The following is a 24,942-nucleotide window of genomic DNA, read 5'->3' as shown; positions in this document are numbered from 1 at the left end:
ATTTTTCTTTCTTAGCAGGGAACTTGGTAGACTTTCTCAAGGATGAACAAGGACTGCGGTTAACGATTTATGACCTCCTGGATAAGGCAGCACAGGTGTGAAACAGAGTGGGGTAGATGGGTCTGGACAAAACAAAACCTGGTAAGATAGCAAGGGAGGACATGATGATAGGGAATTGGAGTTGTCAGCTTCCAGGTGGGGCCTGGAGATCTCCCAGACATAGAACTGATTGCCAACTGACAGAGATTAGCTCCCTGGAGAAAATGGCTGTTTCAGATGGCGGAGTGTATAGTGTTATACCCCATGTCGGTTTTGCCCCTCCACAAACCCCTTTCTCCTCAGGTTCCACTCCAAAACCTTCAAGTATTTCAAAACCCAGAGCTGGCAACCCAATAAGGGAATATATGTTAGGAAACGGGAAGGGGAGTTACCATTCTTTGGAAATTCATTTTTTCAATTGTGGAAAAAATGTTGAGCAGGATTTCTGCTAGCAAAACAGAAGCTAGTATCATGTTTACATGACAGACGTAAGCCAATTTCACTGTGTCTTCCCCTTCTAGGGAACACTGTGTTTTTTAATCTGAGAGGTGGTTGCGGTTTACTTTATTTAGGAGATTTCTGTGTTGCCTCACCGGAGTCCTGCTCGAGGCGGCTTTCAATTTAAATAATAAATAAGAAATTGTGTTAAGCAGGCACTAGGACCCAAGCGAAGCACTCTAAAACAAAGATGGTCCAGCACATGGTGGATGAAGTCACAATTCTACTTAGTGCTGTTTGTTGAAAAGGGTATAGCAGAGTCCTCCTGCACTCTGCTTTGTAACTAATCCCTTGTCTGACCAGCTAAGAGCTGCTACAGTGGAATACCACTATGTCACACAGGTTGTGGGGGAGGGTGTTTAACCATGGATGTTACCATGAGGAACAGAAGCTGCACGGGGGTGGGAAGGAGATGGGAGAGAATGAAAGTTGCTGGCTGTGAGCAGGACCTTTAAAATGCATTAAAAGGTACACCCCACCCCAAGACAGTGATGCAGTAAAGACATAGTGCAACGTGGTCTAAGAAGCTGGGCTAAAATCAACATCGCACGAACTAGAAAATGACTGTACACTCTGGGAAAAACTAGCATAGTTGAACTGAACTGAAAGTTAAAGCTTGTGTGCATGACCTTGATTCTGAAAGGTAGCTTCCCATAACAAATGATCATGTGTTTCAGAGTATTATAGTATGAACAGACAGAGAGTGGGTCTACATAGCAGGGGGAATAAACCTTAAGAGAAAATTGTTACGGTCACAATTTTTGATTTATTAAATAATTTAAGCTTAAAGCATTAAATAAGATCACACAAAACAGAAAAGACCAACAATAGCTTTTAAATCATTAAGACATGTCTTGTCAACCATCTGTAACTTTTTTTTTTTTTGGATACCAAAAATTTTAAAGGTCAGGAATACTTTCCAGTGGCACCAAAAAGAATATATCTAGGGAAAGGATGAGGTCCTATAATACATAATTTCAGTTCAAAAGAGGAGAAAGATGGCAGGCTTTGGGGAAGGTGGTGTTTTGAGAGTCAGAAGTAGGGAGAGTAAAGTCAACTTCAACCCATTAGGAAAGGAGATTCAAAACATACATGCTACAGTTTGCGATTTCATTAAAAGCTGGACTGAAATTAAGGAAGGTACACAACAGCAGAATTGAGTGTTTTGCCAAGTACAGCTCCCATGGAAGTTTTAACCCCCACTTGAGTGATCAGTCTGTCCTTTAAGCATCTTGTATGCATGCTACCCACCCTCCAAAAAAATTCTTCTAAACAGACCCATAACAACGTGACATTAACTTAACATTGATTATCCTGCTATATTTGGATGATGTTTTGAAACTGACCATCACTATGGTCCACTCTGCACGGGCCAGTGAAGCGGCTGCACACTGGGATAAATGACCCCGGCGCAACCCTGGGGTCGCATGCTTCCATGAGGGCGGCCTCAGAGCTATTGGGCCTCATGGAGGCCACACTCATTTTCTTTTTTAATTTACCTTCTCTTCCCTGCGCAGCTCCGCAGGGACAAGGGGACATGCCCCTGTGGCTATGGCAACACCTCGGTTGTCGGAGGGCACGAGGGGAATAGGACAGGGCTGCCTTGCTTCAGAGGCAGCAGCCATGTGAATTGCTCCCCCCAACTGGTGTTTTTACCGAGCCTGCACCGGTGTAGTTGGCCCGTGCGGAGTGGGCGTATAACTCTTCATTCTGTCAATTCACAGATTATCCCTTCTCTCCCAATAAACATCAGATTTAAACAGAACTAGATGGGGTGATACATTAGTACTATAATTGAGTCTGGTCAGGAGAGCAAGCTTAAGAGACAGAAAAGGAACTTTTAGACACGTTTGCCAGAAGAGATGGGATCAAGTTGAACAACTGAGAAAGAAAACTAAAAGAACAGGCAGAAAGTACAAGCAGGCACTGGAAGCACAATCACCGGAGGACAATTTACAGCTTTGGATGTACAATTGGGGAATGAGGGCAACAACTCAGTGTGAATGTCCCAAATTCAATTTTTAGCATGTCCACTTACATTATCTCCATGCACGTCTGAACAAAATCTTTGTCCAGTGGTTCTTAAAATTTCTGAAGTAGGATCAGTTTCTAAGCTTACTGAACTTCTTAAGTGCTAGGCTGCAAAGTACCTTCACATTTTCTTCCTCCTCAGCATAAAGAAATAATATTGTCATGTCAGATAGTAGTGAATGAGTTTTAAATTATTTTTTATGTTTGGTATTTTGTGTGTATGTTATTAAGCAATAGGTGGTATTTCATGACCCCTACAGGCAAACCAAATTTGCCAAAGAATCTCCCCAGAGCCTAGTTCCTACTCTCTTCCACCTCTTCCCACTTGGCCTCACAACCAATCTGAAAGAATGGTGAATTACTTTTCAGTTTCCATTTGGGAACCATTACCTTCAACCCAGACCATAAATCAGTATGAGGCATATGGGCCCAAGGGGTCCTATGTTAAGGAGGAACCTAGTGCCTTCAGCAAAGGAAATTAGCAGAGTGAAAGGTGACCATTTAGCAGCAGATTTGAAGAGTTTCCTAGCTGGGCTAGCAAACAGGAAATGGAGATGAGAAAGTCACTCATTTTACAATATTACAGACATTGCATAATATAGGCATAGGAACATTTAAGAAACAGAAGCTGGTTATTTAGTTACAATGGAATAAAGTTAAGTTGCAACAAGAGAAGCCTTTGAGTTTTAAAATTTCAGCTTGAGGTTATATGTATTTGAGATTCAGGAAGCTGCACTCTTGTTCAAACCAGATTAATATCACTATTCCATCATGTACTTTCTAAGAGTCTTTAGCTACTTATGATTGGACCACAAAACATTAAAAAAAACTAGTACAGGTCAAACACAATTACAAACATGTTCCTTTATAAGATTTACCTCACTATAACTAAAACTGCTGTGCTACAATATTCAGCAGGCTTTTCCAATGAGTTCAGCTGATCTGCACGTTATATGGTTGTTAAACAAGAAAATTTACACCATGTCAGCAATAACATGAATGGCAGCAGTCTTTTTATAAGAGTTCTCTAGGGCAAGTGTGTTATATCTGTACCAATCCCATTCCATGTAGAGTACATTCCTGAACATGGAGGTTCATGTGTAGTAGCTATGCTTAGACAATATGGAGAACCTTGATAATGTCCTTAGCAAAGATAATTGATGAAAAATATCTTCATTTCTGTCAGAACTAATGATATGATAAGGATTTGTCAAACTGAAACAACTGTTCAGAAGAGCATGTCTAAGTGTGTCACTCTACAATCAACTGAAAAATTGAAAGTTCTTTTTTTAAAAACCTGAAGTTTTAGGCTTTTAATGAGATTCTGAAGACTTTTAAAAATGGCCAAAATGCTGATTTGTATATTGAAGGACAAAATTCATTCACAGTCCTTTAGTCTCAAAACTGATACACTACCTGAAAACACCATCTTGTACCTCCTTTGAGGCACAGCAGAAATTATGACCAAATCCCACAATATGTTCTCAACAAAGGACTATTTGCAATAGTACCAACTACATGAAACCAAGTCTCACAAGTGGGTTCATACCCTATACCACATGACAAATAATACACAGGTCTAAACTGCCTCCTGACAGTCGTCACATCAGCCAGTAAAATCTGTGTTATTCAAGTAGCCATTTCTAATTTGGATAAGGAAAAACCTCAATATGTAAAAAAAAAATCACAAAGCAGAATAGAGTCAAATAAAAATAATAGATTTTTTAAAAATTTAATTAGATTTTTTAAAATCAGATTTTTTAAAATCAGATTTGTTTATTTAAAGTGGATTTTTTTTAAATAAAATGATTCTGGACTAAATATCCATATATGTATAGATTTCTATTTAAGAAATATTATAGTCCAAAGGTAATTCATCATAAATTAAGGATTAGTTTTAACTTCTGTACTCTGAAGCTGTATATTCATTCAATGTTTGCGTTTTTTGATAAATGAATTCCATCAATCCATTCACAGCGTTATGTTCTTCCAGAGGTTTCTGTAACATTACTTTGGGCATTTTTTTTGTCTAGAACATATTATCATAGTTGCTTGTTTTATAGTTCTCAAAACTATGAATTTGTGTCTGAAGATGTAACTTCTTCTTCTCCAAAGGAAAAATGTTATAAAATAAACACACACGCCCACTCTACACAGATCATAAAGACCGGTGTGCTGCCAGTAAAAATGCTGTTGTGGGGGAGGGATTCGCACTGCTGCTACTGCTGGAGTGCAGCTGCAGAGGTCTATTCCCCCCACAATGGTGTTTTTCTGACTCACTAGTTTAGTGAGTCTTTTGAAAAGCAGCAACATGCAGCCGGTGCCGAGTAAATGGCACCAGGTGCACATTGCTGATTTTCAGTGCACCGCTTTTTTAAAAAAAACAACGTACCCTTCTTTCTTGCATAGTTCCATCGGGCTGAGGGGACAAGCCTCCTGCCCCCCAACCCCCAGACCATTGCCAGGACCACGGAAGCGTGTCCCCTTGGCCCAACGGAGCTACACAGGGAAGAGGAAGTAAGAGGGATTTTTTAAGCGGCGCGCCTCCATGCAGACACATGGCTGTGGGCTGCAGCAGCTTCCGGGCTGCCTGCACACAAGTGTCTAAACAGCCGCAGGAGTGCACCGGTGTCATGTACACCAATGCCTCGCCACTCCCTGGGGCCGTGCAGAGTGGGCCACCGAGTTGAAAAAAACATCTTAACTCATTGTTTCTCTGCAAATCTATGGACACAGAATCATTCCCTTACCTCAAATGCTAAGTTTCAAGAAGTTCATTTAACAGAAAATTGTTTGGAGTGGAATAGATCTGCACAAGGAGCTAAATGTGAGGAAGGACAGGCTGGCAGCAAAAATGAAAGTGAAATCTTTTGAGCTGAATACTGCAGGAGTCCTGGGATCTTTGTGAGTATACCCTGAGGTTTATCATATTATTGTCTCTTTGGAGAAGAAAATCTATAATAGAAGCAGACCATAAAAGAGACCCAGTTTGGGCATATTTTAATGAAGTTCCTCTACCTACTGGTAAATCAGGTACACGTGCAAGGTCTGGTGGCCCAAATAAAAAAAAATCATGTTACTTATGTAGAAGACTATGATGTAAATCTTGTCTTACTGACTAGTGATTTAAATTATTTAAATCAAATTCACCCTGTTATGAAAGCTCCATTTGAACAGACATGAAAGTCCATATTTTTGACTGATTTTTGCAATGACTGTATCAGAAACTGGATGCAAGGGTTGCATTGTAGCTCAAAGCAGCATCACCAGTTGGAATGGAGATAATGACCATCTCCTTAGAGTGAAAACACCTGGTGCTGATATAATGAAGATCAGATAAGCAGAAAGGAAAGAAGGAGAGGTAGCTCTCTCTTTTTTGGTCACTTGGTAACTAAGGCTCATTCCGCACATGCAGAATAATGCACTTTCAAACTGCTTTCAGTGCTCTTTGAAGCTGTGTGGAATGGCAAAATCCACTTGCAAACAGTTGTGAAAGTGGTTTGAAAACACATTATTTTGCGTGTGCGGAAGGGTTGGGGCAGATAGCCCTTGTTTTTCTTCAGTATACTGAAAAGGTTTTTTTCTAATCAGTTGTGGAGCTATTTGAAGGATTGTTTTCTTTTCCTGTTTTTTTAACTGCTGTAAATAAAAGGTTTTGGACCGGCAGTCAGGCTTGCCTACTTTCCTCTATGTTCTCAAAAGTGAAAGCATTTCACGGAGAAGGTTGCTTTGCGGGAGGTGAGTGAACAGCCTTCTGGAGAAGCTCATGAGCCGCTTGTCTTCTGGCTTGCAAGACTGCAGGAACGTCAGAATAGAGGGCCTGGGCTCATACAGAAACGCAAGGCAACTTTTATCTCAAGCAGTAATACAATAATAGACATTAACAGTGTCACAACTGACTCATGGTGATGCCATTTATTGGACATTCTGGGCAAGAGCAGAATTTACTATCCCCAATTGTCCTAGACGGTCTCCAAGTACTAACCATGGCCAGTCCTATTTAGTTTCAAGTGTTAAGTCATGGAAAGAACTATGGCTAAAGGTGAAAGAGCCTAGTGTTAAGTCATGGAAAGAACTATGGCTAAAGGTGAAAGAATTCCAAAGAACCTAAAAAATCCTTCCAAAAGTTTCATTGTGAAACAGAAGACGATATTTTCATGTGCAGAACTGAACATGTCTTAACTGGCAAATGGGAGTAATAAGAGGAGAGAGGTTAACAAAAGTTAAATCATTTTGAAAGTACAATTTATTTCATTTCCAGAATACTCCTTGGAGAAAAGTCCAAAACAGACTTAGTTGGAACTTTCAGACCTCCTATTTGCCTATTCTGAAAGAAAAAACAGAGTGAAGACCACACAGAGCTGAGCACACTTAAAACAACTAGGATCAAGGGTTTAAGCACATCTAAAAATACTGAAGTCTATGCTGCACTACAGCCATAGAATTATATACTCTAGGCCTTGCCAACGTAGTATGCTAAATAGTTGTCGTTGGGGTAAGGGGTGTAGCAAATAATTATGTTTTTGCTTAACCATAAATATCTGCACAGGTGTTCTATCCTTGCAAAAAAAAAATCTCGATTTGTAGAATGGTAGCTAGTACTATGGGCCAAATTAAATATGTGTGCAGGTACAGCAAATATTACCACTGATTCATTTGTTCATTTTCCAAAAGGATATCAGGGGCATGGGACCTAGAAAGCACATACCAAGAACCTACCATATCCATCTGGACAAAATTAAAAGAGAGAGAACAAGGGAGAGCATAGTCACATATGGCTTCTAACACAAACATTAATGTGCCAGAGAAAGTTACATGTGAAGCAATCTATTAAAATTAGTTCTTTTAATTCCTGATGATCTGACATATTGTGAGAACAACTTTTTATGAAAGCTTTCAAAATTTAAAAATTCTACTTCAAATAGATTTACTACCAAATCAGAACAATCTGTTGTCTGCCCATTTAGGGAATCTCTCAATATGGTAAAAAGTACTGTGTACATAGCTTACAAGTTACCCTTTGATTTCAATTATTTTAGTTGTTTCCTTCTGTAGATAGCAGAAACTGAGCTGAGTTTCATGAGAATCAATTTTCAAGCCCATCTTAGTGTTTTGGAGCCAAAGGTCACAGTAATGATTTAAGACATGAGCCAAACATTATTTATATATATACACACACATATGTAAGTATGAGGAAAGCTACATGGCATCCATTCAGTATTTACAGTATTCTTGTCATGAGAAATTATATTTTGTAATTTAAGACAAATTAGCTTTTTGATGCTTAAAGTGCACCAGACATCTTCAATTCATATGAAACCACTATCTCGCACATTAAAGAAAGTGTTGTTTGTATTTGGGGCATCACTAATACTCTGTTCTTGTCCCAAGCCCCATTCCCCTTCATCTTCTTCTTCAGGTTCTGCATCAGACCCAATCCGAGAATTCTCATACAAAAAAATCTGTTCATCTACATGAGCTGGAGCCAACCTATTTCTTTTAGCACTTACAACATTGGCAGAAGAGCCAAACAGACGCTCTGGGAAGACTCTTGAGGCCACAATGCACCAGTACTTCTGAAGTACTTTTGGTAAAACAGGAAATAAAGCTAGTCTGTCAGACCACCACTTCAATGGATCCTCATTTAGCCCAAGGACTTTCTGTGACTTGAAATTGCTCAGTTCTTCAATTATTTGTGCATGCCACTCTTCTTGGTCTTCGACACCCCCTGTCTGACAGAAGATTTCTGCAAGCATATTATTAATAGCACTAGTAGGGGGAGGCGGAGAAGCAAGAGCCACTTTTTTCAATGGTGGCTCTTCAGAAACCACAAAAAACTGTTCTTCAGGCCTGAACGTGTTCTCTTTTATTTTTTCCAGGATACTTTTTGCTTCCTCTACCACTCTGTTTTCAACCTGCTGCCTTTCAAATGCAGAAAGAAAGGGCAGTTTCTTGTATCTTGGGTCCAAAAACGTTGCAACATTAAGAAACATATCTATCTCAGGTGTGTGCTGGTATGTTGTAGCTATTTCTTTGGCTATTACTTCCTTAGCCATGCTAATTTCTTTCAAGTCATTTTCTTTGATATTTAAGGTCGTATTGACCAGCATGTGCAGGAGGGGTTTCACCATACTTATAATTGGGTATTTGGAAACAGACAGCATCTCCGCAACTTGCTTGAATGGTTGGAGCAGCTCAACCAAGCCTTCAATTGTATTCCATTCACTGGCTTCCAACATGAGATGATGATTGTTGCTGTCCTCCACAAGGACAGCAGCAATAGCAAACTGCTGCTCTTTAAGACGCTGCAACATAGCAAGTGTGCTCCCCCACCAGGAAACACGATCACTCACAAGCATGCACTGTGCACTTTTTTGCTGCCTCTGTTTCTCATTCAACATGTGCATGGCTCCTGAGGATTGCTGGAAATATTCTACCAGTTTACGACACCTGGATAGGAGAATGGACAGCTTAGGAAGCTGAAAAGCTTGCTGGACCCCTGCATTAAAAGTCTTCCCCAAGCAAGGCATCTGCACCAGAATATCCAGAAGAGAGCAAGCTTTCACTATGTCCTTCCCATAATCTGTTGTAGCACCAAAAACTTTTGTATTAATTCCCCATTCAATGAATATCTCATAAAGGACTCGTGTAATAGTCTCTGCGGTGTTTTCTTCTGGCACTTCAAATGTTTTTAAGCACCTGGAATTAACAGCAAGACAGTTGGATGAACCATTGCAGAGAAAATGAACTGACAGAGTTACATAGGATCTATTCTGGTTTTCACTTCTCCACATGTCAGTGGATATGCCACACCATGGGATATCAGTGAGTTCTTTTAGTACAATGTCTCTAACAGCACTGTACTTTTCAGGAATTGCTTTTGTGCAGAGATACTTCCTGCAAGGAAGTTCGTATCTGGGGTCAGCTGTTTTCAGGAGAGTCCTGAAGGTGGGTTCATCCACTATAGAAGGAGGATATAAGCCCTCACATATTAGGCTGATCACTGCAGATGTCAGTTCCTGATGCTTTTTGTTCTCATAGCTGTGACTTGTCTTCATAATTAAAGTCTCCTGAACAACCTGCTGAGATGATTCTGGTTTGAGTTTTGAAAATGCAGTTGCAAAGGCCTCCCGCATTTGCTCCGTGTTGCTTTTCACAAATTCACAGAATTCATCAGGATGATTCTTCTCAAGATGGTAAGATAGGTTGGATGTATTTCCTGAATAGGCAATCTGTGCCATGCAAATACGGCAGTAGATTTTCTTCCACTGTAATATGCATCCTTCTGCATTGGTATCAAAGCCAAAGTACTTCCAGACTTTACTCTTTGCTCTTGGGTGGGCCACTAATTTTAGGTCTGATGGTGAAGTTTCCAAACTTTTATTCTCCATGGCTTCTTGGCCACTGCCTTTTGACTCTTCACTCATTAATGAGTACCTGATAAAGGCAGCAGATAAACATAAAATGAGAAAGCACAAGTCTGTCACCTATGTGAAGTCAGTGCTTCTATGAATAAACACAACCTACCTTATTATTAATATATGAATGTGTACCAGAGAAGCCCCATGACCCCTTTGTAAAGTGGGACAATATGACAGCACTGTACATGTATGCATGAATTTACATTGCAGACAAAGTCTTGAATGTAAGTTATACCATACAGCACTACAGAGGGAACTAGGAAGAAACCATTCATTTTAAATCATGCTGATCCCTTTCACTCAAGGAGCTTATTTCACTGAGGAGACAGTTCAGCGTTAATGAGTTTGTGAATTCTGATTGATCTTGAGATGCAGCCAAACTTCATTACCATTTCAATTCCACCTCTCCCCCAACCATGGGAAATGCACAAGTCAAGATGATGCCCTGAGCACTACTGGAGAACAAAGAAGAGAGGGAGGCCAGGAACACTGTCCTACCCTACCATCAGCACAAAATTCAAGTATACCCATATTGGTTGGAGTTTTAGAAGTGATCAATACCCCTTCAAAAACAGGAACCACACAGACTATCCCTTTCATTACTCCTCAGAAAACTGGCTCATCATATTCACAGGAAGGAAAAACAATGTTCAGCATGAAAACATCTTTGTCAGTCCCTGAAAATGCTCAGTTCCAGGACTATGAATGGTTTCAGAGGGTAGCCATGTTGGTTTGCAACAGAAACATTTGATTCAAATCGAGTAGCACCTTGGAGATCAACAAGATTTTTGAGGCATAAGATTTTGAGAATGACAAAGTATGATGTATCATAAGCACCACAGCATCAACATAGGGGGACAACAATAGAAGTAAGCAGACTGGCCTGTGTATAACTTCTTTTGATTTTTAAAGTGGTCTGTCAGGTAGTAGTAGAATCTTTAAGATAATCCTAAAGAATCCTCTGACTATATATTCTCCCCTATGCGTGTATCTTCTTTTGTGCCTCCAGATAAAAGGGCAAGAGAAGCTGCTGCTACTTAGAGTAGACAATACTGATCTTGATATGGTCTGCCTCGGTACAAGGTAGCTTCTTATGTTCACATATATCCACATGCTTGATTATGTAAGACTCAACCCAACCCATTTTCCTGAATCAATATTATTTACTGTATATATATTTATGGGATTTCATCATCAGGACTTTTTTGACCTATTTCTTAGATTGTGTTTTGGTACATAGAAAGGCATAACAGAAGCAACAGTTTGCACTAATATTAAGCACTGCTTCTTTTGAAACAAGTTTAATTGGTGCTTAGATAATGGAAACAGAAAATGAAATCAAAAACAATAATAATAAAAATAGTAGAGGATTAATGGCCAGGCTTCCACAGTTAACATCACACAGAGACTTTCTGAAAACAACAGATACTTCACAAATCAGTTATAACTATCTGAGGACAAAAGAAAAAATGCTACAGCAAGTTACCCAACCTAACTTGCCCAACTTAAGAAATCCAGCTTCTTTACCAACTTATCTGTAAAGACTTATATTTAATGCTAGTAAGTGAGGCAAGCTCACTAATGAGGCCATTAATCTGAGGGTAATTATCATGTACAGTCAGATTCATACTGCACTGAATACAGAGTACAGGCATGTACCTTGTGCCCTTATCAGCTTTTTAAGTAATTATCAGCAGCAGTGCTGGCTGGCATTTCAGATACCAGCATGATGAGGAGAAGCAGACTTCCAGTTCATAGAGCCTCAGACTCTTCCACCAACTGTCTGATCCAACTTAACAGGCATTACAGTTGATTCCAGGTAGGAAGATGCTTGTGCCATTAGAAAATTAATGCAATTAATGTGCTATGTACAGCAAACAGGATGTGATGTTTTGTTAAGAACAAATTTTAAGAAAAAAGTTAGCAATTGTTTACACTCAGGATCATTAACAAATAAATCAGTAGCTCACTTATACCTGCTCACATTGAACTATTTAGATCTAGTAGATTTATCCTGCCCTCCTTCCAAGAAACTCAGGTGCAGTATACTGTTTTTTCCTTCCCCACAGTATTGCCAGAACAACCCTGTGTGAAAAGATAGGCTGAGTATGCTAGCAAGCCAAGAGTACCCAACGAGCTTCATGGCAGAGTAGAAATCTGATAAGTCTCCCAAGTTCTGGTTCAAGACTCTAACTGCTACATCACCATTACAATGGCTCTGTTAACAAAAACAGATATACCCAATGGCAACTAGGGCGAAAACGTAAAAGGACTTAGCTGATTCTAAGAAAATGTCATGCTTCACTATTGTCTCGAAAAGATGTTAGTAATACTGCCTTTATAAAAACAAAGTTTCACCATATACTGGAAATGTATATTTCAGTTCTAATTGGCTTGATAGAGGTCAGTATAACTTATTCAGACTTACAGCTCTCTGAAAATGTCAAGTAATGAAGAAGCTAAACAAAAGATGAAAAAACATGATACAATGTACAGGATGGTGATAAAGATATATAGTAGTTCTTTTATTGAATCTTTATTACCTATAATGGACTTATTCATCTTATATACATTAATTAAACACATGTAAGAAGTATTGAGGGAAATGCTGCTTATCCTACCACATTGAAAATGACAAATGCTCTAGCAAAGCTTCAGTCTAGAACCCTCATCTGAAACCTGAGCTTTTTATTTCTCTTCAGTGAGGAACAGGTCATACAATCAGAAGCCACTTGGATGCCCCTCAGAACTCATCAGTCTATCTGCCATAAATTTGACATCTGCATCAACTATATTAACACAATGTATTTTCTTGTTGGTTGTCCAAGGTCAGCAATGTAAATCATTCCTTAACAGGAATTAAGGATTCTAACAGACTGTTTGAATCCCTTTGCATATACAGAGTTGCAATTATATTCACTGCTGAACAAGATATAGCCTTTCCTGCCTGAACTTCATTGCTTGAAAATGGTTCGTTTTGATTAATATCTGCGTATGAAAACTTGTTAACATTATTGACTAGTTATCATTTTGCTATATCATTCCTAATGGGACATCAGTTTATTGTTTTCTCACAGCTTCTAAGCAAAGCTGACAAGACAAAGCATTATGATGCATTATGCCATATATATACTAGTTTGACCAGTTCAATATTAAGAAGACTCATATCAGCATCTACTTTTGGTTTCACATGCCTCAACTTCAATCCATGTCAAGATGCTTCAGGGATGACTAAAGAGTGTTTCTTGGAACACAGAGAACCTGGAAGCAAGAGAAAGGACATATCTTGGAGAAAAACCTCAACAGAAGAGGGAACACTTTGGGGTTTCTTAGACAACAGGCCAGTGTAGACGAACCACTGAGATCAAAATAAGAAATAAACACAAATTAAATTTCCAAAGATTTAAAGAGCAAAATAGATATGCCCTCAACTGTAAAATTAAAACACAAAAACAAAAAGAAGGGCTGCCAAGAAACAGAGGCCGTTTCCGCACGGCCTCGTTGCGCCCCCACACCGGCAAGAGTGTGGGCGGCGTGGGAAATGAAGCCCGTTCGCATGCAACGCTATCGACGCTAATCGGGCCGAAAGCAGAGGCCGCCATGAGCGGCCGGGCGGCTCCACATGGAGTCGCCTCTCTCCCCTTCCTCCGGTTCAACCACGTTAGGCCCCGATTAGGTCGCCTGCTGGGCGTCGAAGCCCCGCCCATGCTGCCCTCCGGACCCCCTGCAGGTCGGAGGGACAAAGCGTGCAGGAATAAACGCCAGCAGGCTTACGTAATTTTAACCGTGGAAAACGTGGAGTTGGACGGGTGTAGGAGATAGCTGAAGTCGTTCGGCCCGGCGCGGTTACGCATCCGGGCCAGCTGGGATAAGAACTTCCTTCTCCCCAACAACAACCCTTTAAAGGGTTGTTGTTTAGAAACGACCTGACGCCACCCTGGGGAGGGAAGTTAGGCCTGTGCTTGACGGCCTGAGGCGGCGTTTTTATACGCCCAGGCGTCGTATATGGAGCGTCGCGAGAGCTTGGCCAGATATTTAAAAATTCAAGCAATAGTGATGCAAGAGCTTGATAGTGAAACTCCATATATTTTATGAGAATTTATTTCCCATGGAGATCAATGAATTCCTTCCACTCTAAGATGCTAAATGATTCAAATATTAAGTAATCTAAAATGAAAGAGAATTCTAGGGATCCAGTCATGTGGTTATGTTTTATAGTCTCTGTACAATAGAAGTGACATTTGTGTCCCATAAATAGGGAAAGTAGTTGATGTCTTTTGGAAAATGTACATAAATTTATTCCTTACATAAAACAAGTTAGTCAAACTGTATCACAGGAGAAATATTAATACAGAATAAATTCCCCCAGAGTTTGTGTTGAATTCTGCACTTTATGAACCTTTATATAAAAGAAATAGAAAAACTAATATAGTATTACTTCACTGATTTTTGCTTTATAGTGCTCACTATTAAGGAAATCAGCAAAACAGACCTTTGAGAACCATCAGAAATGGAGAAAAATAAAACATCACCCTTTACTAAAGTCACATGGGGTGATATCAACACTGCGAAATCTATGCAACAGTGTCAGAAATGTTATTTTCTACTGTCAAACCACCTCAAAGATACTAGAACATGTCAGGATTTCCCAACATTTTTTAAAAAAAACTATCTTATCAGGAGTGAGGGGGCTTGTTTTGGATCAAGATCTTTTAAAAGGAGGAGATGGATTAGACCTCTTCCTGTGCCTAATACCCAATTTAAAATTACCCAGGGTACTATGAGGCCAGTTGTGAAAACCTACATGCCCTATCATACACCGGGTAAGAGACTCATTAAAAATACTGGAAATTCCCACCATTCTATCCAAATAGGGCTTTAGCATAAGCGTCTGCCAGTTAGGTTCTCACTCTATTTTACTCTATTTTGGTGTTCAAAATAGAAGCTGAATATATTTATCTGCTTTCTAATCCTTTTTTAAATAAGATTTTTTGATGGAAGACTGTTTGCAAGATAAATGGACAGTTAATTATGATCATTTTACAAGGAAGGGAATTTTTAGAGAAGGTTGCAGTACCGAAAAGAGGGGTAGTGCAACAGGGAAATAAAGTGATATTGAAAAGCATGCAGTTGTTAAACTAATTCAGACAAGTATGTACAAAAAAGGAATATATAGTAAAAGTTTAAAAATGGAACAATGAAATACTCATACTGACTGAAAAAATATACTTATATTTCTACGATATTATTTACTGGAACTGAAAGCAGTAAGAATAAATCTAGGTTCAAGAGAGATAATTTTGTTTACAGTGATACCTGTTGATTCACTGTTCAGTATCTTTATGAAATGTACTCATTTACAGCACTTGATTAAATGGCGGACTTGTCTAATTGTCACTCTTATTTACTGCTAACATCTGATTTCTACATTCAACTAGTTTTTTTTCTTATTTTGACAGCTAGGAAAGATGAAGATGAATTCAGGTAGTCTGGGATACTGTGTTCATTTCTAGTAATTTCTTTGAGGACCAACACTATCCAGTTATACGTGAAACATTTAAAGTTCCCAAATCATTACAATATTTTTAGGTTAAGTTTTGAATTTATTTCAAGTTTTCTCAAAATGTCATTTTTCCCCCAACTGATACAAGGGTCATTTCCTAACTTGAAGATGTCTCAAAACATATTTATAAAGTTATTCAAGAATGCATAACAGTAGAACTGTTACACAAGAAAGCAAAACTACACTAGCAAATATTGGCTGGAAGACCTATTTTGAAATAGCTCTTTAGATGAAAGTGCCAGGCCCAAATGGCACTCAAGATGCCAACAGTCAGAATAACAATTAGGGCATTCTTCTAATATGTAGATCGACCTCATGTATGGAAAAGGTGTTGTAAGCCTTACTCTAAGGAACAAGGCCTTTTACTTGGAAATTAATAATTCTATAAATCTCAAAATGAAAGACTAGTACATGGGCCAAATTGGCTATGTATGTTGTTCACATGCCTACCATATTCACACTTCAAGTCGCAAAACTCTTGTTAAAATATAAAAATGGATGAATAGTGGAAAAAAGCTCCATCTTCCCCACGTTGATCACCAATGTACTTTTCTCCCACCCAGACTATAAGAACATAAGAACATAAGAACAAGCCAGCTGGATCAGACCAAAGTCCATCTAGTCCAGCTCTCTGCTACTCGCAGTGGCCCACCAGGTGCCTTTGGGAGCTCACATGTAGGATGTGAACGCAATGGCCTTCTGCGGCTGTTGCTCCCGATCACCTGGTCTGTTAAGGCATTTGCAATCTCAGATCAAAGAGGATCAAGATTGGTAGCCATAAATCGACTTCTCCTCCATAAATCTGTCCAAGCCCCTTTTAAAGCTATCCAGGTTAGTGGCCATCACCACCTCCTGTGGCAGCATATTCAAACACCAATCACACGTTAGCGTGAAGAAGTGTTTCCTTTTATTAGTTCTAATTCTTCCCCCCAGCATTTTCAATGAATGCCCCTGGTTCTAGTATTGTGAGAAAGAGAGAAAAATTTCTCTGTCAGCATTTTCTACCCCATGCATAATTTTATAGACTTCAATCATATCCCCTTAGTCAGCCTCCTCTCCAAACTAAAGAGTCCCAAGCGCTGCAGCCTCTCCTCATAGGGAAGGTGCTCCGAGTCCCTCAATCATCCTTGTTGCCCTTCTCTGCACTTTTCTATCTCCTCAATATCCCTTTTTGAGATGCAGCGACCAGAACTGGACACAGTACTCCAAGTGCGGTCGCACCACTGCTTTATATAAGCGCATGACAATCTTTGCAGTTTTATTATCAATTCCTTTCCTAATGATCCCCAGCATAGAGTTTGCCTTTTCACAGCTGCCATGCATTGAGTTGACATTCCCATGGAACTATCAACTAAGGCATATAAATCCGCCACACGGTCTGTGACTGATAGCACTGACCCTGTAGCATGTATGTGAAGTTTGGATTTTTTGCCCCTGTGTGCATCACTTTACAGTTTGCTACATTGAACTGCATTTGCCATTTCTGAGCCCACTCACCTAATTTATCAAGGTCCGCTTTGCGCTCTTCGCAATCCTTTGTGGTTCTCACCACCCTACATAATTTGGTATCATCTGCAAACTTGGCCACCACGCTACCCACCCCTACTTCCAGGTCATTTATGAATAGGTTAAAGAGCACTGGTCCCCAAAGCGGATCCTTGGGGACACCACTCCGACATCTCTCCATTGTGAGAACTTCCCATTTTACACCCACTCTTTGTTTCCCTGTTTCTCAACCAGTTTTATTCCGTGGGAGGACTTCCCCTCTTATTCCTTCATTGCTGAGTATTCTCAACAGTCCCTGGTGAGGAACTTTGTCAAAAGCCTGTTGGAAGTCCAAGTAGACAATGTCCACGGTTCACCCCTGTCCACATGCCTGTTTACACCCCTCAAAGAACTCTAGTAAGTTTGTAAGACAGGATTTGCCTCTGCAAAAGCCATGCTGGACTCTTTTCTCAGCAGGTCTTGCTTTTCTACATGTTTTATAATTTTATCTTTAATGATAGATTCTAATAATTTACCAGGAACAGATGTCAAACTGACTGGCCTGTAATTTCCCGGGTCCCCTAGATCCTTTCTTAAAGATTGGTGTGACATTGGCCATCTTCCAGTCTTCAGGGATGGAGCCTGATTCCAGGGATAAGTTGCATATTAAAGTGAGAAGATCAGCAATTTCATGCTTGAGCTCTTTAAGAACTCTTGGGTGAATGCAATCTGGGCCAGGGGATTTGGTAACATTTAGTTTATCAATGGCTGCCAGAACTTCTTCCTTCTCTACCACTATCTTCGCTAGTTCCACGGATTCGCCTCCTAAGAAGCTTGGTTCAGGTGCAGGAATGTTCCTCACCTCCTCTTGGGTGAAGACAGATGCAAAGAATTCATTCAGCTTCTGCCACGATCTCCCTGCCATCTTTTAGCACACCCTTTGTTCCTTTGTCATCTACTAGCGGGCCTACCGCTTCCCTTGCTGGCTTCCTGCTTTTGATGTACTTGAAGAACTGTTTGTTGCTGGTCTTGATGTTCGCAGCCATGAGTTCCTCATAATCCTTTTTTGCCTCCCTTACAGCTAACTTGCTTCTCTTTTGCCACCATTTGTGTTCCCTCTCATATTCTTCATCAGCCAAACTGGACTTCCATTTTCTAAAAGACATTTTCTGATAATTTCCTCAACCTCTCTTGTTAACCATGGTGGCTTTCTTTTGGACTGGGTGCTGCCTTTTCTAACCTGTGGAACACATTCCAGCTGAGCTTTTATTACTGTGTTTTTAAATAACCTCCAAGCATCCTGGACAGTTTTGACTCTCTTTATTTTCCCTTTCAGCTTCCTGCGCACTATCCCCTCATCTTTGAGAAATTTCCCTTTCTGAAGGCGAATGTAACTACATTAGTAGTTGCCACTTGTTCGCATGCTGAGATACTGAATCTGACAGCATTGTGGTCGCTGTTCCCTATCGGCTCAACAACACTGACTTCCTGCACCAGGTCCTGGGTCCCACATAGAATTAGATTTAGGATCACATCTCCCCTGGTTGGTTCCACAACCATCTGCTCTAAGCCACAGTCATTTAGCATATCCAGGAATGCTCTCTCCTTACTATGACCTGAACATGCATTTTTCCAGTTTATATGGGGATAGTTAAAATCACCCATTACCACTACATTTTTTGTTTTGTTGGCCTATCTAATTTCTTTTTTCCATCTCCAGAATCCTCTTGTGCACTTTGGTCAGGGGCGATAATATATTCCTAATATTAAACTGTCCTTCACCCCTGAATTGATATCCACAGTGATTCTGTAGGGAACCAACTCCTTGCATTGTCTATTTTTATGTGATACTATGCTCTCTTTGATGTAAAGAACAACTCCACCCCCAATCGCCCTGTCCTATCCTTCCTATAGAGCCTGTAGCCTGGTATAACAGCATCCCACTGGTTCTCCTCATTCCACCCTGTCTCTGTAATGCCCACTATATCAAAGTCCTCCTTCCCAAAACTCTGTACTCTAGTTCCCCATTTTAGTTCGAATGCTTCTACTATTAGCATAGAGACACCTGTATACCCTGTCTCTGTCCTTAACCTGGGATTGATGTGCTTTACCCTCAAGTCTTTTGTAGACACTATCCTTGTCACATGCACATTGCTATGTTCCTCGCTTGTATGTGGTTGATTTAGAAAAACCTCCCTCTCTGTCTGCATCCCCATAGATGCTGTATTCGAACCGAAGTCACCTCAGCTCCTGTCGGCTTTCCCCAGTGATCAGTTTAAAAGCTGTTCTGCCACCTTTTTTTAATGTTGGCCAGCAGCCTGGTTCCTCTTTGGTTAAGATGAAGCCCGTCCCGTTTGTACAGGCCTACCTTGTCCCAAAAGGTTCCCCAGTTCCTGACAAATCTGAAACCCTCTGCCTTACACCACCTTCTCATCCACTCATTGAGACCCTGTATCTCCGCCCTGCTTCAAGCCCTGCTTGGCGTGGAGCGGGTAGCATTTCTGAGAATGCCACCTTGGAGGTCCTGGACTTCAACCTGTTTCCTAGCAGCCTAAATTTAGCTTCCAGAACCTCCGGCTACATTTCCCAATGTGGATTGGTGCCAATGTGGACCACAACTGCTGACTCCACCCCAGCACTGTCTAAAAGCCTATCTAGGCGGCGTGACATCCGCCAACCTTGGCACCAGGCAGGCAAGTCACCATCGCGGTCATCAGCCTCTCCACAAACCCAACTCTCTACATTTCTAATGATCGAATCACCCTACAAAGGAGCCCCACCTCCCGAGGGGGTATCCTCAGTCTTGCGAGGAGAGGATAGCTGATCACCAGTTAAGGAAGGGATCCCATCTAAGGGAGCATCTTCCACCACCTCAGACTGGCACCCTCCATCCCCAAGGCCTTCATTCTCCATGACATCTGAAGAGATGTCACCTTGGGAAGTGGGACCCGGCTGTTGGGTCCCTGAAAGCCTGGAGTCTGTCACCCTCTCTGCCTCTTTCAGCTTCTCCAGGTCTGCCACCTTGGCTTCAAGAGAGCACCGTTCCTTGAGTGCCAGGAGCTCATTACAGCGAGGGGCACACCCATGACTTCTGTCCTAGTGGCAGATAGTCATACATGTGACACTCAGTGCAAAACACTGGAAAGAAAGCCCCCATCCCCCTGCTGGCTTTCTGCCTTCATATCCTGATTTGTTTAGATAATAGCAAATATTAAGCTTTTAGTCACTGCCCCTGGAGCTATCTGCCGCGTACTATCCTGTCAAATATGTCCTTATTAATTTAAAAACAAAAAAAATTAAATTAAAATTGCGCGAGCCTTGCTAGCTCGCTAATCCAGAAACTGAACTAAAGCCCCACCTTTAAGGACAAAAGCCCCACCTCTCAGGACAAAGAGGAACAAGAGATGAACTCTGTTAACCCCTGTTAAGCCCCACCTTCCAGATTCAGCAGCCTTGCAAGGAGAAAAAGAGATAACCCCTGTTAAAATACACTGTTTTAAAAGCTGTGGCTTTGAGAAAGCCCTCCAAAATGAACACCAGCAGGTCACTCTGCTCTTCCTGGCCAAGTCTCTTCTGCTGCTACTCCTCTCTGCTGGTTCCAGAGACTGAACTAAAGCCCCACCTTTAAGGACAAAAGCCCCACCTCTCAGGACAAAGAGGAACAAGAGATGAACTCTGTTAACCCCTGTTAAGCCCCACCTTCCAGATTCAGCAGCCTTGCAAGGAGAAAAAGAGATAACCCCTGTTAAAATACACTGTTTTAAAAGCTGTGGCTTTGAGAAAAGCCCTCCAAAATGAACACCAGCAGGTCACTCTGCTCTTCCTGGCCAAGTCTCTTCTGAAGCATGCCATGCTGTGAGAAAGCATGCCATGCTGTGAGAAAGCATGCCATGCTGTGAGAAAGCTGTGAGAAACAGCAACAGTGCACATGAGATTAAACAAAGGAAGATTCAGCTCCTCTCACTTATTCCTTTTCATGTCAAAAGCCATCCAAAATGAGTTGTAGTTTCACATGCATAAACAGACCTAGTATAAGCAATAGAAAAGGCAAGGACTCTCCCCCCAACACACACACCCACAAATAAGACAGTCAATAATATCAAATATAGCCCACAGTTTACCTACTCTAGTCTAGATTTGCTTAACTAGGGCATTTAAAGTCCTAATATAAATTAGGAAAGTGCTGATAGTCCTGGGACACTAGGAAGGAACCCTAACCTGCTATTCTTTTCAATGAAAAGCTGAGCATTAAACAGCAAGCATGAATTTTCCAGCGCACTCTTCCCAAACCTGCAAATGCAAAGGAAGGCCAGTTGTCAGTGCCAAGGAAGGCAGAGCTCTTACAGAGCATGTGCTGGGGCTTTAAAATTTTCCTTCTCAATAACATCTATCCCGATTTACATCCACAGCGCAGTAAAAGTCAAGGGATGTCAACTGCCTTTTTTTGTGATAACTCTAAAAGACGCCAACTTACCGTTGCCTAGACTACCATTTTAGCATCCTATGTACCAAACTAGCAGCGCAGTTTAGAGGAATAGCAGCTACAGTTACAGGCACCGAAGTCTTGCCCAGGAGAAGTGGGCCAGAAAGGGGGCGGGTGCTCGGGAGAAGAATACATTTGGGAGGCCGTGGACAGCGCCTTTAGGGCAGAGTTTGCAGCCACTCGGCTTTGCCTTTGCTCTGCAATATGAGGCCCGAGGAAGGAAGCCCCGAAACCTACGGGCAAGTTTAGTTCGCTCCGTCTTCTTTGATGACAGCAGAGTCAAACTGGACGACACCATTTAAACCATCTCTGCTGGGTGGTGGGGGCAACACTTGCCAACCCCGGCTGCAGAAGGAAAAAAAATGCTCAGAGTCCTGGCGCCCACTTTTTGTTCCAGCCCACACTTGGGTGGCGAGCCAAGCTCGGTCCGGCACCAGGCAAAGGAGTGCTGCCCGGTCTCGCAAATTGCAATGGGAATGGCGCGAGACCCACTCACCTGGCTTGAAAGGGCAGCCCGGGCGGAGGCGGCGGAGCAGCTGCTGCAACAAGGCGCAGAAGCCGATGTAATAGACTCGCACTGCGGAGAGAAGCAGAGACAATAGCGACATGGCTGCCTCACAACGCGGCGGCTCTTGCGCGATTGCCGCCTCCTTGCCCCTTCCTGGGCTTTAAAAAGGAGCCCCGCCACCACCGCGCTCACCAGGAAGGGCAGAGCCACATGCCTCGGGGCTCCAGGATCGCCAGCCACACCCAACGGAAGAGCAAAGAGAAAGTGCCCGCCCTGGGTGTCTTCTCCGCCTGCTCTTTTCTGAGCATGTGCGAGGCTGGCTTCGCGAGCTTGAAGCAAAAGCCGGTCAGGGGCGATTTCCTCCGCTTTCTAGTTCCCGTTGCAATAATTCAGAAGGCAGGATGGGCATTTTGCAAAGCGACAACGTGGATTTTCATGTCATTGGAGATGTAGAACGAAATTCTGATAATGAAGGACACGCCGGCTTTGGAGCTTCCAGCTGTCTGTTTCTGTCGGTATGCACTGTCTTGTTTGTTTACTCCGGCTTCGCTAATCCGAATTAACCCTAGTGATCTCTGTACTCTCACGAGCACGGGAAGCGGTGTACGTAAATTTGTGCTAACAGAGTGTTAATAGGCTTTGTCTAATCTGATAGCTACGTCTACACTTATGCTGAATTAATAAAGCTTCAAGTTCGTTTCAAACTGCGTTCACACAGCAGGATTCTCTGCTTTGAATTCATCCCCACCGTAAATGCAGAAGTATGAATACTGGCAACAGAGCTTCCACATGGGAGCCTTGTGCACTATTCGTTACCATTTTTCCTACATTCTTTCCCTGCTATTCCAGGGGAGGATTTTGGAAGGCTTAAAACACTTGGTAATTGCTGTAGCTTTATTGTGGCATGGCAAGTGAAATGTTAGCTGCAAGGGGCTGACAGAAGGAAAATGGGATGGATATAAAAGTGACCCTTGAAAATCTACCTCTTCCCATTCAGATGCTGACTGCATACAACCCCCTGCAATCCCTGAAAGGCTTTTTTTCTGAAGCTCATCCCCCCAACTGTGTAATGTATGGTTGCCAACCACCAGGTGAGGGCTGGAGATCTCCTGGGATTGCAACTGATCTCCAGATGACAAAGGTGAATTTTCCTGAAGAAAATGGCTGCTTTAGAAGGTGGCCTATAGCATTATATCCTCCACTTTCCCTCCCCTTTCCAAGCCCTGCCCTCCCTAGGCTCCACCTCCAAATCTCCAGGTATTTCCCAAGCAAGCTGGGCGTGTTGCTCAGGAGGCAATACCAGGAAAGGAAATAGTGGCAGAACTTGCTCCCACAGACACCTCTTGTGCGAGTCATGGGGATCTTCACCATAGTTTCCCCATAGCTTATCTTCCCTGAGTTCAATGCTAGCAAGGAAGCAGAGTCCCCCCCTCCCCACAGCATTGTGCTGCATTCCTGTAGCCCAGCTTTTCTCCAACTTTCTTTGCTCCAAACTTTTGGGACAGATCACAATAAATCCTGGATGGCTAACATGTGGGAAGGTAAATTTGGATTTTCAGGCCCACATGTCAGCAATTTTCCCTGACCTTGCCCTGTTGTCAGAAATTTCTCCCCTTGCCATCAGGATTTTTTTTTATTGATAGTAAGTACAAAATTATTATATCAATATAAAGCTTTAACAATAGGATTTCTGAATCATTGGATTTCATTTTTAAAAGCCCTTAGGGGGGAGGGCGGTGTATAAATTTAATAATAAATAAAAAATAAAAGTAAATATCTAGCTTTTCCCCTTGTGGAAATACGAGCAACAAGGCAAGGGACTGGAGACTTACTTTTTTAAATGAAAGCTGATATTTCAGAGAACATGGTACACCTATACTACTGTGTATTGGTACAACAGCATTCTTGTGCCAAATTTTACCAAAAAGAAAAAAAAGACTGCAAAAGTTGTTGGTCACACTGTGGCAGAGAAACTGGAGAAACCTACCATATGGTGATCCTGTTGCTATGTTTTATCTGTGGGAGACATCAAGGAAGGCCAGCAAACAGAGAAATATCTATTTTTAAGGCAATAACTTCTGATGCAGTAGCTCTACAAAGGTGTAAGATTTCCAGATCATTCATTAAAATGTTTCACAGCCCGCTTCACATCATTTCCCACACTTCTAACTGCTGTCAAAATGAAAGGAGCGATAGAACATACTGCTATTGTTACCCTTGGATAAAAGAAATACCGGAAAATAAAATAGGCATCTTAGTTAAACTCTTCCATCAAAGATGAAGATAACAGTTACTCAAAAGAACAGCATTTTCCTGCCCTTTCCGCCTATATCCAGTTGATCAAGCACTCCTCTGCTACCCGAAACATTCTCCAAGGCACATTTAACCATGCTAATCAATCAATAGTTCTGAGTTTGTGGCTTAATTACGAATTGAAGAAGGTGCTGCATGTTTTATTTCTTACAGGAAAAACACTAAGTTCCTGCACCTCACATTTTCCTCAGGGTACTTCATTTGCTATGTTTCATATATTCAAATGTATTTTATTTTCCAAGGATATGTTCCTGAACTCTGGCAAATAAAATACAAAATGGCAGAGCCATCATGTTCTTCCATTGGCTGGTTCCATGTCAGGGTTGACAACTCTGACTTGGAAAATTACTGGAAATTTGGGGGTGGTGCCTGGGGAGGGTGAAAACAGAGAGCAGTTTTCTGTCTTCCAAAGCTGCCATTTTCTCCAGGATCACTGATTTCTTTCATATGGAAATAAGTTGAAATTCCAGAAGAATTCCAGAACTACTTGAAAGTTGGTAACCCTATGCACACAAGGGCGTAGTTCAAGTGCCCCTGCTGTGAAAGCAGCAGTAAGCAGAGGTAGACAGGTGCGACATCCACACACACACCTATCTCTGTA

General features: G+C 41.5%; 1 protein-coding gene across 5 annotated transcripts in view; it reads right to left on the bottom strand.

Moving 5' to 3' along the window:
• Positions 1-22,474, bottom strand: part of ZBED1 (zinc finger BED-type containing 1) — a 156,883-nt gene extending 134,409 nt beyond the window's left edge. The window contains exons 1-2 of one of the 5 annotated variants that reach the window (XM_048492789.1): positions 22,221-22,474; positions 6,799-10,005 (exon numbers count right to left, since the gene is read on the bottom strand). In XM_048492789.1, the coding sequence (XP_048348746.1) occupies positions 7,878-10,005; positions 22,221-22,336 (2,244 nt within the window). In that variant the 5' untranslated portion in view covers positions 22,337-22,474 and the 3' untranslated portion in view covers positions 6,799-7,877. Of the gene's footprint in view, positions 1-6,798; positions 10,006-21,511; positions 21,827-22,016; positions 22,145-22,220 lie in introns of those variants that run through there. The other 4 variants (XM_048492790.1, XM_048492791.1, XM_048492792.1 and 1 more) reach the window with 4 other exon arrangements.
• Positions 22,475-24,942: the final 2,468 nt, after the last annotated feature.

The sequence above is a fragment of the Sphaerodactylus townsendi genome, linkage group LG04 (assembly GCF_021028975.2).
Source record: "Sphaerodactylus townsendi isolate TG3544 linkage group LG04, MPM_Stown_v2.3, whole genome shotgun sequence".
NCBI classification, from domain to species: domain Eukaryota; kingdom Metazoa; phylum Chordata; class Lepidosauria; order Squamata; family Sphaerodactylidae; genus Sphaerodactylus; species Sphaerodactylus townsendi.
Note: the sequence above shows the minus strand (reverse complement) of the source record. Positions and strands in the feature narration are given on the sequence as shown.